This window comes from Octopus sinensis, linkage group LG1 (genome assembly GCF_006345805.1).
Source record: "Octopus sinensis linkage group LG1, ASM634580v1, whole genome shotgun sequence".
NCBI classification, from domain to species: domain Eukaryota; kingdom Metazoa; phylum Mollusca; class Cephalopoda; order Octopoda; family Octopodidae; genus Octopus; species Octopus sinensis.
Genome location: NC_042997.1, coordinates 206,981,877 through 207,000,041, shown reverse-complemented (window position 1 = coordinate 207,000,041; position 18,165 = coordinate 206,981,877). Strand labels below are relative to the sequence as shown.

Genomic DNA, 18,165 nt, shown 5'->3' with positions numbered 1-18,165 from the left:
GAAAAGAAATATTACAAGTAACTGCAGAATATGTGGAGATGGACAAGAAACAATAAATCATATTATCTCTAGCTGCCCAGTCCTGGCTAAGAAGGAATATATTCACAGACATGACAGAGTTGGAACTTACATACATTGGAAGCTATGCCAACATTATGGAATAACAACAGAAAAAAGATTGTATAGGCACACACCAGAAAAGGTCACAGAAAACGAGAAAGCAACCATACTCTGGGATATGCCGATACACACAGATAGAGAAATTAAGGCCAACAGACCAGATATAGTTGTCAGAGACCATGAAGAAAAAAAATGCTTTCTAATTGCTGTATCAGTACCAGCAGATGACAACGTGTCTCTAAAAGAAATGGAGAAACTCTCAAAATACAAAGACCTGGAAATAGAGGTAACTAGAATGTGGAATCTGAAAACAGAAACAATTCCTATCATAGTAGGTGCATTAGGCATGATAAAAAAATATTCAGACAAATACATAACAAAAACACCAGGACTTACAAACACATATAACATACAGAAAATTGCAGTACTAGGCACTGCATACATCCTACGCAGAACACTTTCCATACAATAACCATCAGAGCATCACAACAAATCACAGCACATACCCAAGGCACACAGAGCTGCGCTCGGTAGTGAAGTGAAAGCACGCTATAAAAATAAAAATAAAACTACTGAATAATAATAATAATAATAATAATAATAATAATAATAATAATAATAATAGTAATAATAATAATAATAATAATAATAATAATAATTATAATAATAATAGTAATAATAATAATAGGAAGGTGCTCAAAAAATAAGAGGTGTTACCTTAGTTCACTGGTAGTGAACAGCTGACACCGTAGTACATCTCCAGCGTTAGAAGCTGTGCAAAGGCAATAATAATGATGATGATGATGATGACAGTGCCTCGTTGCAAAGAAAGCAAAGATGGTAAGATACAACCAAAGAATGAAGGGTTACCACCAGAATAGGTTTTTAAATTTAGATCAGAAGAGATTCTATAAAGAAATAAATGGAGAATGTACAGGTGAAAAGTTGATACCAGATAACATCGAAAGTCAAAGGTTTTGGAGTAACATCTGGAGCAAAGAGAAGAATGCTGAATGGTTGCAAGAACTGAAACAAACAGTGGTCTGTCCAAAACAGGCAGAACTAGCCATTTCAGTTAGGGAAGTGAAGGAAATCAGCAAAAAAATGGACTAAGGGGGTAATATCAACACTTGATAGAAGGGGACGAGAAAGCTTATGATGCTGCATGGGGTGCTACTACCCAAAGCAACTATAAACAGACTGTATATGAAAAGGAAGAATGGTGGCTGAGGACTAATTAGTATAGACCGTTGTATAAGGAGTGAAAGGAGAATGCTTGCCGAGTATTTGATAAATAGTGATGAAGACCTGCTGCAATACGCTGTGAAAGATATGGAGATAAATACAGATGAAATGATGGGCAAGGATGAGTTTAACCAAAGAGCCGAGGAGAAGAGAAAAGAAGACCATGTAAAGTTATGCAGGAGCACTTTGGGACTATAATTGTGTAATCGAACATTGTCAGCTGGATATTGTTAAGTTGAATAAGAGAGACAAATACCATCAGATCATTGATGTAGCCATACCAAATAACATGAATGTTGTGAATAAAGAGGTTGAAAATATCCCCAAGTACTCTGAATTGAAAGTGGAAATGGCAAGACTGTATGGAATGCGAGAGAGTAATGTGAAAGTGATACCAGTGGTGATCAGAATGCTGGGTTCAATCCCATTGAAACTTCAAGACTTCTTAAGGCAACTGGAAATCCCATACAAAAAGCAGCCTTATTGGGTACAGTGCACATCTTCAGGAAAGTATTATCTGTCTGAGATCCTTCTTGTGACTTGACAGATGAGTAAAGACTCCAGTACATTTTTTACCGTGGTCAGTAAGGTGAGGGTTGGCAACGACTACAGTGAAGAATTCTGGGTAGAGGTAGGGGTTCACCAAGGTTCAGTCCTCAGCCCCCTCCTATTTATCATAGTCCTCCAGGCAATAACGGAGGAATTCAAGACAGGTTGCCCCTGGGAGCTCCTCTATGCTGATGACCTTGCTCTAATTGCTGAGTCACTATCAGAACTAGAGGAGAAGTTTCAAGTGTGGAAACAAGGATTAGAATCGAAGGGCCTTAGAATCAACCGAGCTAAAACCAAAGTCCTAATAAGTAGGAAGGCAGGCAAACCACAAATCCCTTCAGGTCGATGGCCCTGCTCGATCTGTAGTAGAGGTGTAGGTAGAAACTCTATAAGATGTACACAGTGTAAGCTATGGACACATAAGAGGTGCAGCAACGTCAAAGGAAGGCTAACTAGGAAGATAGTTTTTGTATGTGGCAGATGCTCAGGAGCAATAAACACTAAAAATGTTCTGAGACCAACTTCTACCACATTCCAGGGAGTGAAAACTAGAAGTAGTTAATAACTTCTGTTACCTAGGTGACCAAGTCAGTAGCGGGGAAGGGTGCTCTGAAAGTGTAGCTGCTAGAATAAGAATAGCCTGGACTAAGTTCAGAGAGCTCCTACCTCTGCTGGCGACAAAAGGCCTCTCACTCAGAGTAAAAGGTAGACTATATGACTCATATGTATGAACAGCCATGCTACGCAGCAGTGAAACGAGGGCCGTGACTGCTGAGGACATGTGTAAGCTCGCAAGGAATGAAGCCAGTATGCTCCGATGGATGTGTAATGTCAGTGTGCATAATCGACAGAGTGTAGGTACCTTGGGAGAAAAGTTGGACCTAAGAAGCATCAGTTGTGGTGTACAAGAGAGACAACTGCGCTGGTATGGTCATGTGGTAAGAATGGATGTGGATAGCTGTGGGAATAAGGGCTACACCCTAGCAGTTGAGGGAACCTGTGGAAGAAGTAGACCCAGGAAGAAATATGCTGTGCTTGAGAAGACTCGGTAAGCTCAAGTGTGACCATAACCTTGTGGCCTATGCTAGTGGTGTAACCAGTCCACTTATGTGTGCCTTTCCTTCATTGGACACTAAACTCTGCTTGCGAAGACCAGTTGAGGCAAGTGAAATCGAAATCAAACTTGGTGACTGGCATCCGTTGCTAGTGGAGCGCTAAGAGTACCATACAAGTGAGATCGTTGCCAGAGCAAGAAGCTGGCCTCCGTGCCGATGGCATGTTAAAAACACCATTCAAGCATGATCATTACCTGTGTCGCCTTACTAGCTCTTGTGATGGTGGCAAGTGAAAACAAAAGCATTCGAGCGAGGTCGTTGCTAGTGCCGCTGGACTGGCTCCTGTGCAGGTGGCACATAAAAAGCACCATTTGGGGGTGGCCGTTGCCAGTACCACCTGACTGGCCCTTGTGCTGGTGACATGTAAAGCACACTCTCAGATTGGTTGGCATTAGGAAGGGCATCCAGCTGTAGAAACTCTGCCAGATCAGATTGGAGTCTGGTGCAGCCATCTTGTTTGCCAGCCCTCGGTCAAATCGTCTACCCCATGCTAGCATGGAAAACGGACATTAAACAATGATGATGATGATGACGACTGTATTAGGAAGGAATAATAATAATAATAATAATAATAATAATAATAATAATAATAATAATAATAAGTGCATCACAAGAATACACCGGGGACGTGAAACAAGAATACACCGGGGACATTAAACAAGAATATACCGGGGACGTTAATAAGATTACACCGGGGACGTTAAACATGTGAGAGCGATAAAACAGTGCTCCGAAATCTATCCACAAACATCGGAAACAAAGTCATCACATGGAGCCAAAAATTAACTGACAAAGGATTGGACTATATCCAAGTAAATAATACTCATTGAAATATATTGCTATTTTCCAAACGAAATTATGTATTTTAACTTGATATCATCTCCAACCATGTAAACATGCTTGATACATTACGATCCATCAACAACAGATCATCTCCGGCCCCAGACACCATATACAAAAAAATTACAAATAAATTAAATAATAATGGTATTATTCAACCCAAGAATAACAATCGGGAAGTGCGTACTTTAAACTTGTTACACAAAAAGTACGAAAAACTACACAGGCAAAACAATTTGACAATAGAAATGAACGGACCGGTACCCTACGAAAATGATGACTGTCAAAATAATGGGCCGGACGTTGTTCCTCATGTCCTGCAAATAAAACCAAAAAGGCATAAATGGACACGTGAGGAATACATTTCAATCCTACACGCTTACTTTACAGCAGTGCTCTACCCAAAGAACAAAAACACAACAACATATATAAAATATGGAAGAAAAATAACCTAAACAAAGACTTGGATACAGCAATGAACCCTAATAAACTAGCTAACATACGAAGATATATTCTCAACGCAAAAAAAATATCAGAAATAGAAATAGAACATTTATAAGAAAAAATACATCAGGAAAATGTAGATAGAAGCCACACAACAATGCCAAATAATATAAACACTGAGATAGTAAAACACGAAGACAGACGTAACATTTCCAACGAAAACGAAGTAAACAAAAAACAACAAACCCAGACCGTAAGGATGAATAATAATGTAAGAAAAGCAGCAAACCAAAACACAACAGACAAACATATGAATGAGAAAAAAGCGACACAAATCTAAAACCTGGAAACAATGAAGGGGAGCCTAATGATTATGATACCATAAAAAATAGAATAATCAAAGAACTGAAAAACACAGATCTCAAAATGGACCACCAACCATACCTCCCAAAAATCAAAATAGACAAAAAAACAACATCTATAATAAATAGCATAAACCTGGCTGTCACAGAACTAATAGCCACAGAAACAAATGGCAATATCACTGAGCTAAATGACATAATATAGGCAGCAGCCACTGCAGCCACAAAAGAAGCTGGATACTCACTCAAACCCATCCAAACAGGAGTACCACCACCCAAACAAACCCTGTGGATAAATAATATCCCCCCAAAAAATACAAAAAATGAGAAAAGATCTGTTGATTCTTAACGAAATTAGTAGACAATCAACGCTACTAAGCAACAAAAAGAAAATAAAAATACTGTGCAAATACAACATCACAGAAAAAGATTTACCTGAAGTAAAAGAAAAGCTAAAGCAAGATATCCTTGCCAAAGCACAAAGGATCCACTGGTATGAGAAACACCAAAGTTTCTTTGAACAAAACAAACAAACAGTTCAACTCCAACTCCAAAAAGTTCTACCAAGAACTTGGCAAAAATAAAATAGAAATCACTGCAGCACCAACAGCAGAAGAAGTGAAAGAATTCTGGAGAGAAATATGGTTGGTGAAAGAACAACCAAAAAAAAAGGAGTATTAAAACAACAAACTTAGCACCTGAGCAACTTTGGACCCCCATAACAACTGAAGAGGTTACCCAGGTACTGCAAAGACTAAGCAACTGGATGGCATCTGGGCATGACAAGATCCCCAACTTCTGGTTAAAATATCTGACAGGAATGCACAAAAAGCTGGCTGAAAACTTTAACAACATACTGGCAGAGCCAGAGACAATGCCTGAATGGCTTACGAAGGGGAAAACCATCATAATTCCAAAATCCAATGCGACAGCAAAACCAGAAAACTACAGACCTATAACCTGTCTCCCTACAATGTACAAAGCATTTACTGCAGTAATATTGCAAAGATTGAACAAGCACCTGGACGAAAAACAACCTGTTTCCAGAAGAGCAGAAAGGATGCCGCAAAGGCTCATATGGCTGTAAAGATCAACTAATGATCAATAAAGCCATAACTGAAGACAGCCACAGAAAGAAGAAAGGCCTCAGTATGGCCTGGATCGACTACAAAAAGGCGTTTGATAGCATCCCCCACACATGGATCCTCGAAACACTAGACATTAACAAAGTAGCACCAACAATTATAAAGTACATAGGACACTCTATGAATAAATGGCAAACAGTGTTACAGCTCCAAACAAAAAAGGGACTTGTGAAAACCAAAGCCATCCCCATTAGAAGAGGAATATTCCAGGGAGATACGCTCTCTCCACTCCTTTTCTGCTTGGCACTGTCACCTCTATCTGATATACTAAACAAAACTGGATGCGGATATAAATGTTACGGCAAAATAATCAGCCACCTTTTATATATGGATAACCTAAAACTATACGCTACAAATGACAAACAGCTGGAAACACTACTAAAGACAGTTCATGGATTTACCAAAGAAATAGATATGAAATTTAGATTAGAGAAATGCACCAAAGTAACCCTGAAAAGAGGAAAACTAGTTAAGAGTAGCAACATCACACTAGATAAAGCAAATGAAATAAGAGAATTAGACCAAAGCCAAACTTACAAATATTTAGGAATCCATGAACTAGATAAGACACAACACACACAAATGAATGAGAAAATAAAAAAAGAATATCATAGAGGAGTTAGATCAATACTGAAAACAGAGCTCAATGCTAAAAACAAGATAATAGGTATTAACACTTTAGCCGTCCCAGTTGTAAGTTACAGCTACAATATCCTTAACTGGACACTAAATGAACTAACCAAAATAGATAGGAAAACAAGAAAAATACTGACAGGATCTAGGATGCATCACCCAAAATCTGACATAGAAAGGCTATATATACAACGTATAGAAGGTGGTAGAGGCCTTATAAAGCTGAAAAACTATTATAAAATAACCACCATAGGACTGCAAAAATACCTACTTCAGAAGGAAGGAAAACTGATACAAATAGCAGCAAAACACGAGCAAAACAAAAAACTGTTCTCAGTATTTAAGGAAGCTGACAAATACAAACAAGAAGTCATAGTACCTGACAACTATGAAGAAGAAGAAGAAACAACAAAAGCTATAAAACAAATGAAATCCAAATTAAAAATAGAACAGCAACGAACCATGATAAAACGATGGCAAGAAAAACCCCTTCATGGCAAATACAGGACTAAACTAAATGCAAAAGAAATAGACAGAGAAAAATCCCAGCAATGGTTGAGAAGCTCAGGACTCAAAGCAGAGACAGAAGGATTTTTAATTGCAGCACAAGACCAAAGCCTCCCCACCAGAAATTACCAAAAACATGTAATGAAAAGAAATATAACAAGTAACTGCAGAATATGTAGAGATGGACAAGAAACAATAAATCATATTATCTCTGGCTGCCCAGTCCTGGCTAAGAAGGAATATATTCACAGACACGACAGAGTTGGGACCTATATACACTGGAAACTATGCCAACATTATGCAATAACAACAGAAAAAAGATTGTATAGACACACACCAGAAAAGGTCACAGAAAACGAGAAAGCAACCATACTCTGGGATTTGCCAATACACACAGATAGAGAAATTAAGTCCAACAGACCAGATATAGTTGTCAGAGATCATGAAGAAAAAAAAATGCTTTCTAATTGATATATCAATACCAGCAGATGACAACGTGTCTCTAAAAGAAATGGAAAAACTCTCAAAATACAAAGACCTGGAAATAGAGGTAACTAGAATGTGGAATCTAAAAACAGAAACAATTCCTATCATAGTAGGTGCATTAGGCATGATAAAAAAATATTCAGACAAATACATAACAAAAACACCAGGACTTACAAACACATATAACATACAGAAAATTGCACTACTAGGCACTGCACACATCCTACGCAGAACACTTTCCATACAATAACCATCAGAGCATCACAACAAATCACAGCACATACCTAAGGCACACAGAGCTGCGCTCGGTAGTGAAGTGAAAGCACGCTATAAAAATAAAACTACTGAATAATAATAATAATACCCTTTACTTGTTTCAGTCATTTGACTACGGCCATGCTGGAGCACCACCTTTAGTTGAGCAAATCGACCCCAGGACTTATTCTTTGTAAGCCCAAAACTTATTCTCTTGGTCTCTTTTGCCAAAGTGCTAAGTTACGGGGACGTAAACACACCAGCATCAGTTGTCAAGCGATGTTGGGGGGATAAACACAGACAAATAAACATACACACACACACACACACACGCACATACACGGATACATATATATATATTTATATATATATATATATATATATATATATATATTGGCCTGCTCACTTAGCCAGCGGGGTTGCGTCATTTGAAGGCTAAAACAATGCGAAGCACATTGTGACCAGCAATGTGTAGCAACATCTGATAGACTGGTCGGTGACGGTGATATATATATATATAGTACAAAGTAAGTTAGGGGTTATGAATGTAGGAAAAAGACATTCAAATTAGATGTACTAAACTGAACATCTCTCAATATTTAATTAGTACATATAGAAGTAATTTTAGAGACAGAATCACCATCAACTCAATCAATACTGAAAGATTTTATACCCGACAACTCCATAAAATGTTATATTTTAATTCTTTTACTAACTATATATATTCTGAATACTATATTTTCCGTTTATAAGACTACACGTGTTTCATGAATGTACATCGGTATTGATTAGATATGAAGTATCTAGTTTCAATACTTAATCGGGTCGACATACTCCCAATCTTCAGGTCTGGATTCCTCAACATTTTTCACTACTCTTATATACTTTCACGATACTCTTTATCTTCAATATAATCTTACTTAACATATACAAATGAATAGAAATACAAATAATAAATAAATGAATATAAAAAATTTACGGAGTAAAAATTTAAGGAATAAAAATTCAAGCAATAAAAGTTTAAGGAAAAAGAATTGAGAAAAAACATTTAAGGAAAAAAATTTAAGAAGAACAAAAATACGAGTAAAAATTACGAATAACGAATAAAGAATTGCGAATAAACAAATACGAAATAAAGATTAAACAATAATGAAATAAAAATAGAGATGAAAATAAAACGAATGTTAACTTATCTTTTCTTTCCTCAGCAAAAAAAAAAAAGGCTACATCTTGCGAATAAGGTAAAATCCGCGTTTGATAATACCTATGTATAGGAGGTACTACAAATAAATGTCAGAAAGTTTCACTGGTGTATTTATTCCTTTATAAAGAACTGTCAAGGGAACCGGAAATGATTGCACCATGGGAACAAGCCACTTTTATCGTTGTTTATTTTATTCAATCTATGTATTAACGCAAACAACCAACCATGCTACCTGATATCCTACTAGTAAGTTACTTCTTTAGACTCTCAATTCGAATATTTTGGGATACATAAGAGTTACGTTTTATATTATTTAATATCGATTATTTATATTATTATTCTTAAATATTTGACGTTGCATTTAAACCAAATTTCAAAATTTAAGTTTAAAAATTTTAATTACAATTACAATTGTGTAACGTACAGCTAACAATTTAATTAAAAATCTAAAGTATCGTAAATTAACCAATTAATATTATATATTTTTGTATGACTAAGTGCTACTTTCTAGTGATAACAAGTTGTATATAATCATAACTTTATCTAAAAAAACATGACTGAGTTTAGTTTATTTACTAAAGAATCTAATCTTAACTCATCTTATTAATTAAACAATTTATCCTATGTCTGCATTTAATTTTTCGTTCTGGACATTGAGCAATATTGTTTTGGCCTTTAAGATTTCCATAAATTCGTGAGTACACATGAGACAGAAATTTTTCCCTATTCTATATGATTTGGCTTTACATACTACCTCCCATTTTAGTTTGTAGATAATTTCTTTAGATTTTAAACACCAAATATATTTACTTAAGCCTGTCGAATTCATAATTTTTTTACTTTTAAAGGAATACAAATGCTGTATTATCCTTTGTTTAATTTTACTAGATGTAGAGCCAATATATGTCATATATGAATTTTTGCCATTATTTTTATTATTATTATTATCATTATCATTATTATTATTATTATTATCATTATAATTATTATTATTATTATTCAGTAGTTTTATTTTTATAGCGTGCTTTCACTTCACTACCGAGCGCAGCTCTGTGTGCCTTGGGTATGTGCTGTGATTTGTTGTGATGCTCTGATGGTTATTGTATGGAAAGTGTTCTGCGTAGGATGTGTGCAGTGCCTAGTAGTGCAATTTTCTGTATGTTATATGTGTTTGTAAGTCCTGGTGTTTTTGTTATGTATTTGTCTTAATATTTTTTTATCATGCCTAATGCACCTACTATGATAGGAATTGTTTCTGTTTTCAGATTCCACATTCTAGTTACCTCTATTTCCAGGTCTTTGTATTTTGAGAGTTTCTCCATTTCTTTTAGAGACACGTTGTCATCTGCCGGTATTGATACATCAATTAGAAAGCATTTTTTTTCTTCATGATCTCTGACAACTATATCTGGTCTGTTGGCCTTAATTTCTCTATCTGTGTGTATCGGCATATCCCAGAGTATGGTTGCTTTCTCGTTTTCTGTGACCTTTTCTGGTGTGTGCCTATACCATCTTTTTTCTGTTGTTATTCCATAATGTTGGCATAGCTTCCAATGTATGTAGGTTCCAATTCTGTCATGTCTGTGAATATATTCCTTCTTAGCCAGGACTGGGCAGCTAGAGATAATATGATTTATTGTTTCTTGTCCATCTCCACATATTCTGCAGTTACTTGTAATATTTCTTTTCATTACATGTTTTTGGTAATTTCTGGTGGGGAGGCTTTGGTCTTGTGCTGCAATTAAAAATCCTTCTGTTTCTGCTTTGAGTACTGAGCTCCTCAACCATTGCTGGGATTTTTCTTTGTCTATTTCTTTTGCGTTTAGTTTAGTGCAGTATTTACCATGAAGGGGCTTTTCTTGCCATCGTTTTATCATGGTTCGTTGCTGTTCTATTTTTAGTTTGGATTTCATTTGTTTTATAGCTTTTGTTGTTTCTTCATCATCTTCTTCTTCTTCTTCGTGTTTATTAGGTGGTATGATTTCTTGTTTGTATTTGTCAGCTTCCTTAAATACTGAGAACAGTTTTTTGTTTTGCTCGTGTTTTGCTGCTATCTGGATCAGCTTTCCTTCCTTCTGAAGTAGATATTTTTGCAGTCCTATGGTGGTTATTTTATAGTAGTTTTCCAGCTGTATAAGGCCTCTACCACCTTCTATACGTTGTATATATAGTCTTTCTATGTCAGATTTTGGGTGATGCATCCTAGATCCTGTCATTATTTTTCTTGTTTTCCTATCTATTTTGGACAGTTCATTTCGTGTCCAGTTAAGGATATTGTAGCTGTAACTTATAACTGGGACAGCTAAAGTGTTGATACCTATTATCTTGTTTTTAGCATTGAGCTCTGTTTTTAGTATTGATCTAACTCCTCTATAATATTCTTTTTTTATTTTCTCTTTCATTTGTGTGTGTTGTGTCTTATGTAGTTCATGGATTCATAAGTATTTGTAAGTTTGGCTTTGGTCTAATTCTTTTATTTCATTGGTGTTATCTAGTGTGATGTTGTTACTCTTAACTAGTTTTCCTCTTTTCATGGTTACTTTGGCGCATTTTTCTAATCCAAATTTCATATCTATTTCTTTGGTAAATCCATGAACTGTCTTTAATAGTGTTTCCAGCTGTTTGTCATTTGCAGCGTATAGTTTTAGGTCATCCATATATAAAAGGTGGCTGATCGTTTTGCCGTAACATTTATATCCGCATCCAGTTCTATTTAGCATATCAGATAGAGGTGACAGTGCCAAGCAGAAAAGGAGTGGAGAGAGCGTATCTCCCTGGAATATTCCTCTTCTAATGGGGATGTCTTTGGTTTTCATGAGTCCCTCTTTTGTTTGGAGGTGTAGGACTGTTTGCCATTTATTCATAGAGTGCTCTATGAATTTTATGATTGTTGGTGCTACTTTGTTAATGGCTAGTGTTTCGAGGATCCATGTGTGGGGGATGCTATCAAACGCCTTTTATTATTATTATAATTATTATTATTATTATTACCTTCTCTTTGACCATTATTATCTTCGTTTAAAGACACCACACATTTATATACTACATCCTTTAAGTTACATTTATTATTATTTTACAATTATTTTTGTCCCTTCAATTACAATTTATTGAGTTATTACCATTATTATTGGGATTATTATTTAGTGTATTGAAATAAAATTTATTCATTCAATTTATATTTATTTAATGCTGATATAATATTACCTACATTGCAAGTAGTTGAGTATCCTGCTCCTATGTTTTTTTAGAAAAAATACTAATTTTTTTTATTTTCGATAGTAAATTATTATAATGATTTCATTTATATCATTTTTAATCTGGGCACTGTAAGGGACGATTAACCAGATTTATTATTATTATTATTTATGTTTATGCTACTAGTTCTCAAGTGTTTGTTAGCATTATAGTCATTATTACCATTATTATTTATAGGTTGATCTGCGTTAAACCTACCATTTTGTCTTATATATTTCTTTGTATTTATATTTTCATTCTTTGAGTTTATTGTATGCTCCCTGTGCTCCATAATATTTTGATATCTTTCTCTATTATAGTTATTATCATTATTATTATTAATTTTGTTTTTATTTCTATTTATAAATTTATTTATGTTTCTATTTTTATCTATATGGGTGATATTAGGGTCTTTATATACAATTTTTACCATTTATATGATCACTGTAAAATCTAAACCCGTCTTTATATCCCGCCTTAGTTAATGCATCATTATAATAGATTGTATGTTCCAGGAAGCTATCATAATTTGATGAAAGCATTGAAATGCGTTTTCCTATATTAGCCATTAGTGTTTTCTTAATGGAAGGGGTGGTGGTTACTGTATGCATTAATATTTTACAAATTATCATTCGTTTTGTGGAACGGTTGTGTTATTCCTGTTAGAATATTAAAATTTGCATCTAGAAAGTTAACATTACAACTCTCTCGTAGTATCTAATCCGTATCTTTCAAAGAAGTTATATAATTTCTTTTTATGTGTTTCGAGTATTCTATTTTTACTGTTTTTAGTTATTAATAATAAATCATCTCCATATAAACCCCCTTCTAAGTTTAAGTTTTCCAGTTATAATTCAGATAGTAAAAAGATCCCTACCAAATCCGTAAAACCTGTGCTGAGTCAGGCATCCCCATTGGTACATCGAAATACTCTCTAGTATCTTTCCTGGCCCATGATTTTCTAGCCGCTTGAACTACCTTAATTTCGTCCATAGTCATCCCTACTTTATTCGTAGCATAAATTAATGCCTTATTAAGTACTATCTCGTTTATCGATGCATAGTAGTTATCAATATCTATTTGTATAAATTTATATTTCTTTTGATTTTTAATATTTTTAAACCACTCCAGTGTGTCTGTTGTACTACCCCATTATTTTAAATGATCTAGTTTATTCAGTTTATTTATATATTTATCTAATATTATTTTGCTTAGTTTCCCTAGGTCTGACTTACATGGGCATATAAGTCTAACTTTAGGGTCTGCATAGAAATTATCTTTATGTATTTTTAATGTAATTCTTGGGTGGAAAGGCACATAGGGTTCTGTTTTATTATCTAAATCATATTTCGTCATTATTTCTTTATATATTTTATTTATTTTATCTAGAGTGTTATTTGGACTATTTCATATTTTTAATTAATTTCTTTTTCTAATAAACTATCGTATGTTTCTATGTTTAATTTATGTAGATTCCTAGTTTAATCTGATTGTACAAAAATTCCTTCAGTATTTCTCAGTTCTTTTATTTTAATTCAGATATTTATTATGTCTATCAGAGGATTTATAAAATTCTATGTTTTTTACTACTTTCCAAATATTATCTTCTAAAGTTTGTAGTTCCTTTTTATACGGGGGTTCTTTCCTGGATTTAGATTTAGTGCCAAAAACTTTTTTGCTCTCTATTATTTGTATAAGAAGTGTTAATATTATGATAGTATGCTTTCCATTCAACCTATTTATAAAATACTTTATATTATTTATTAGTTTAATCATAAATTCTTTTTTAGGTTGCATTGGTACGTCCTTCAGAGATGATTTCCATTCCAGGGGTTCTATCTTTCCTGTGTATGCCATAACCAAACTTAATTGCATGTTTAAACTTAGCAATTAACGTTAGTTGTTATATTATTATTATATTATATTATTATAATTATTTGGGAATATTACTTCCAAGTCCACAGGAAAAAGACATTCAAAATAGATGAACTAAAATGAACATCCCTCAATGTTTAATTCGTATATATAAAAATATATAACATGTTGAGGAATCCAGACCTGAAAATTGGGAGTATGTCGATCCGATTAAGCATTGAAACTATATACCTCGTATCTAATCAATACTGACGTACATTCATGAAACACGTGTAGTCTTATAAACAGAAAATACAGGATTCAGAATAGATATAGTTAGTATAAGATTTAATATTTTACATTCTATGGAGTGGTCGGGTATAAAATCTTTCAGTGTTGATTGAGCTGTAGGTGGTTCTGTCTCTAAAACTACTTTTACATATATATATATATATATATATATATATATACATATATACGATGCTCTTCTTTCAGTTTCCATCTACCAAATCCACACACAAGGCTTTGGTCAGCTCGAGGTTATAGTAGAAGACACCTGCCCAAGGTGCCACGAAGTGGGATTGAACCCGGAACCATGTAGTCAGTAAGCAAGCTACTTACCACACAATAATGATGATAATGATGATGAAGTACCGGGCATGTGGCTCTCATGGCTTCTGATCTTAATGGATTGGAAGTGCAATCATGTACATTGTTTTGGTGTAAAAGATGGGCTACAGAAAATATTCTGCTCAATACCACAGATTTGCTTGTCAGTTGTTTGACCTTAACCAGTTGAGCATGTCCCTTAGTGGCTGACGATATGTGCATCACTGATCACGAGCAGAAGTAGTGGGGGAGCATCATAGCCATGTGCTGAGAGGAATTCTTTTGTGGTTTGGATAATTCACCTTTGGAAACATGGATGTTTCTTTCACCATCCTTAAACAACCCTTATTCAGGGTCCTTTTGGACGGGATGGGCTAGCTGACCTGAAAAAATTCTAACTGGGCCCCACCTGCAAGGTCATGCATGGTTTATCTTGATATGAGATCACCATATCGCGCACATATGGTTGTGATGCATGTGCCTGCTGTACCCTTATCAGACGGGTAGTCATGATGGGTATATTGGGCTTCGTATATTTTACCCCAGTGTCACTTTTATGGCATGCAATGCTCTCTCACTCAATAATAATAATAATAACAACAACAACATCAGATAAAGTAGCAGCAGAATTACTCTTTAATCTAATGGATAAATTCTTCCTGACTCAGCTAGTGCTCGAACCAAGACAGAATAAAACGATCTTGGATCTAATATTAACCAACCACTCTAGCTCCGTTCACAGTATTTCAGTTGAAAACACTCTCTTCTCAGACCACAACATGATACTGCAACTTTAATTCCCGACATATAAAAACCAAACCAGCCAATCCCACTCCATGGCACTCATTTAACAACATAAACTTCCACAAAGCAGGCTGGGGAGCAATCAGAAAGGATCTCTTTCATCGACTGGTCTTTCACTCTCAATTCCACTCACATTGAGACCGCATGGCAACACTTTGAGAACATTGTCACCTATACATGCTCAAAACACGCTCCTACGAAATCCACTAATACAAACAGAAACCAGCTCCCTAAAAAGAAACAAAATACACTTATCGGGTGCATCAAAAGACTCAATAAAAAAATCAACCAATTAAAATACTCCCACATACAACATCCACATTCAACAACAATGAAAAGGCTGGAGTTGGAAAAACTTCATCTGCAGACCGACATGAAAACCTCCATTGAAAATCAAAGAGCTACGGAGGAACAGTGCGTAATCAAAAACATAAAACAGAACCCAAATGTGTCTCACCCATTGGGCCATTGATCGATGATAACGGCATTCCCCAACACGATGCTAAAGAAATGGCAGAAATACTGCAGAAATAATACTGCTCTGTCTTTAGTGATCCCACTGACATTGACGTAAGAGAAGCGAATGAAGTTGATGCCCAACATAAAATCTCAGACACAACCTTCACTGCCTCAGACATCATAGCAACAATAAATAAGGTCAAATACTATTCTTCTGTAGGCCCTGATAGATTCCCCATAGACAACTACTTGCAGCCCCTCTGACCAACCTCTGGAGAAATTCGTTAGACTCAGGTTATATACCGAAACAGCTCCTATCCCAGTCTGTCAGCCTGGTTTTCAAACAGGGAAATAGATCCCTCACAGTCAACTATCGCCCAATCTCACCTCCCACATCATTAAAGTGTTTGAAAGAGTGGTAAGATCAAGGATAGCTGACTTCCTGGAGACCCACAAACTCCTAAATGCAAATCAGCATGGCTTTCGCTGTGGCGGGGACTGTCTAACACAGCTCTTACACCACATTAAAGATATACTTAAAGCCTTGGGAACAGGTTCGTACTCTGATGTCATATATCTCGACTTCAGTAAAGCGTTCGACAGGGTAGACCATAATATCCTACTCTCAAAATTGGCAAATGTTGGAATCCGGGGAAAAGTTCTACACTGGATTAAGTATTTCCTTGAGAAAAGACCACCAGAAGTTGTGGTCGATGGAGTCCACTCAAGCCCAGCAAAAGCCACCAGTGTTGACCCCAGAAGACTGTCTTGGGCCCTCTCCTCTTTATAATCTACATAAACGATCTTTCCAGTGTCGTAAATCACTGTTAAGTGAAAATATTTGCTGATAACACTAAGCTTCAGCAAATCATCATTGAAGAAGAAAACCGAACTCAACTCCAGTCTGATCTATATGCTGTGAGTCAATGGGCAGACAGAAACAAAATGCAACTGAACGAGGGAAAATTTGATCTGATGCATTTTGGAAGAAAGACTATAATAAAACAGCCATACTCTCTTCCTTCAGGGGAACCTCTCACAGCATCTAATAATATCAGAGACCTGGGTGTAATTGTTGATGACGATCTCAGTTGGAGTGCACACATCAACAAGAATGTCGATATAGCTCATAGGATGAGTTCCTGGATCTTAAGAACTTTCCGGTCCAAAGAACAAGGTGTCATCATTCCAATTTTCTCCTCCTTTGTATGGCCACACCTCGAATACTGCTGCCCACTGTGGTCTCCCCATACAAGTCAAAACATCTCGAGGATTGAATCACCCAAGAGAGCACTCACTAAACGAATTGAAGGCATGACTGATCTCGATTACTGAGACCGCCTTAAAGCCTTAAAACTCTACTCTCTCCAGCGCCGCCATGAGCGGTACATCATTTGTACGATGTGGAGAATATACCGCCAGCATTGCCCAAACGACCTGATCATTAATTTCAAGGTTCATCTAAGACTGGGACCACGGGCCATACGTCCCCTGCCAAATTGAGGATCACAACATATAGGTACATTACGACATAATTTCTTTTCCTCAACAGGCCCTGCCCTGTTTAACATTATCCCGAAAGAGATCAAAGAGGAAAAGGATCCCATCACCTTTAAACGGAGTCTGGACAGATTTCTTCAAGGAATACCGGATAAGCCACCCATACCTGGATACAACTCGCTCAACAAGAAATCACAACTTGAAAGGACCATAAACAAAACTTGACTTAAACAGGATTTAGACAATCCTAACAGGAGGTGCTATTAAGTTAGACATGGCCTGGACCAATCTTTGGTCGAAACATATCTAAATTTTATCTCAGTTTCAATAATTAGAAGAAGGAGGGGGAAGAAGAAGAAGAAGGTATATGGAGATGAGAAGGAGGAGGAAAAGAAGATGAAAGGGATCTTTTCCTTTTGAACGGCAGTTTGTAACATAATTTCTAGGTAACTAAAAAAATTTTAAACTTCGTATACTGATAGAATATGTTTATAAAACATCATTTTCTCTTGGCTTTATTGAGAAAATTCTATAGGTTATAACATATTTCGTCTTTAATTTCTTGCATTTCGGCAATTTTAACCAATCAATTACCTCCATTGATGTAAATAACATTCTGTGCATAATGAATATGTCCCTCCTTTAAGAAACAGATTGGGTTTATTTACATTTGTGAAGAAAAAAGATACCCTTCCCCTACCCCTAACCCTAACTAACTCTAAATCTAAAATAGATTGAAATGCAATAGATCGATACTAGGCTTATAATTATGGGTGACAATTTCATACGACACCGCT

General features: G+C 35.7%; 1 protein-coding gene across 1 annotated transcript in view; it reads right to left on the bottom strand.

Moving 5' to 3' along the window:
• Positions 1 to 16,767, bottom strand: part of LOC115209664 (protein mono-ADP-ribosyltransferase PARP14-like) — a 730,077-nt gene extending 713,310 nt beyond the window's left edge. The window contains exons 1-3 of the mRNA XM_036508891.1: positions 16,762 to 16,767; positions 7,663 to 7,672; positions 135 to 142 (exon numbers count right to left, since the gene is read on the bottom strand). Of these exons, the coding sequence (XP_036364784.1) occupies positions 135 to 142; positions 7,663 to 7,671 (17 nt within the window). The 5' untranslated portion in view covers position 7,672; positions 16,762 to 16,767. The remainder of the gene's footprint in view (positions 1 to 134; positions 143 to 7,662; positions 7,673 to 16,761) is intronic.
• Positions 16,768 to 18,165: the final 1,398 nt, after the last annotated feature.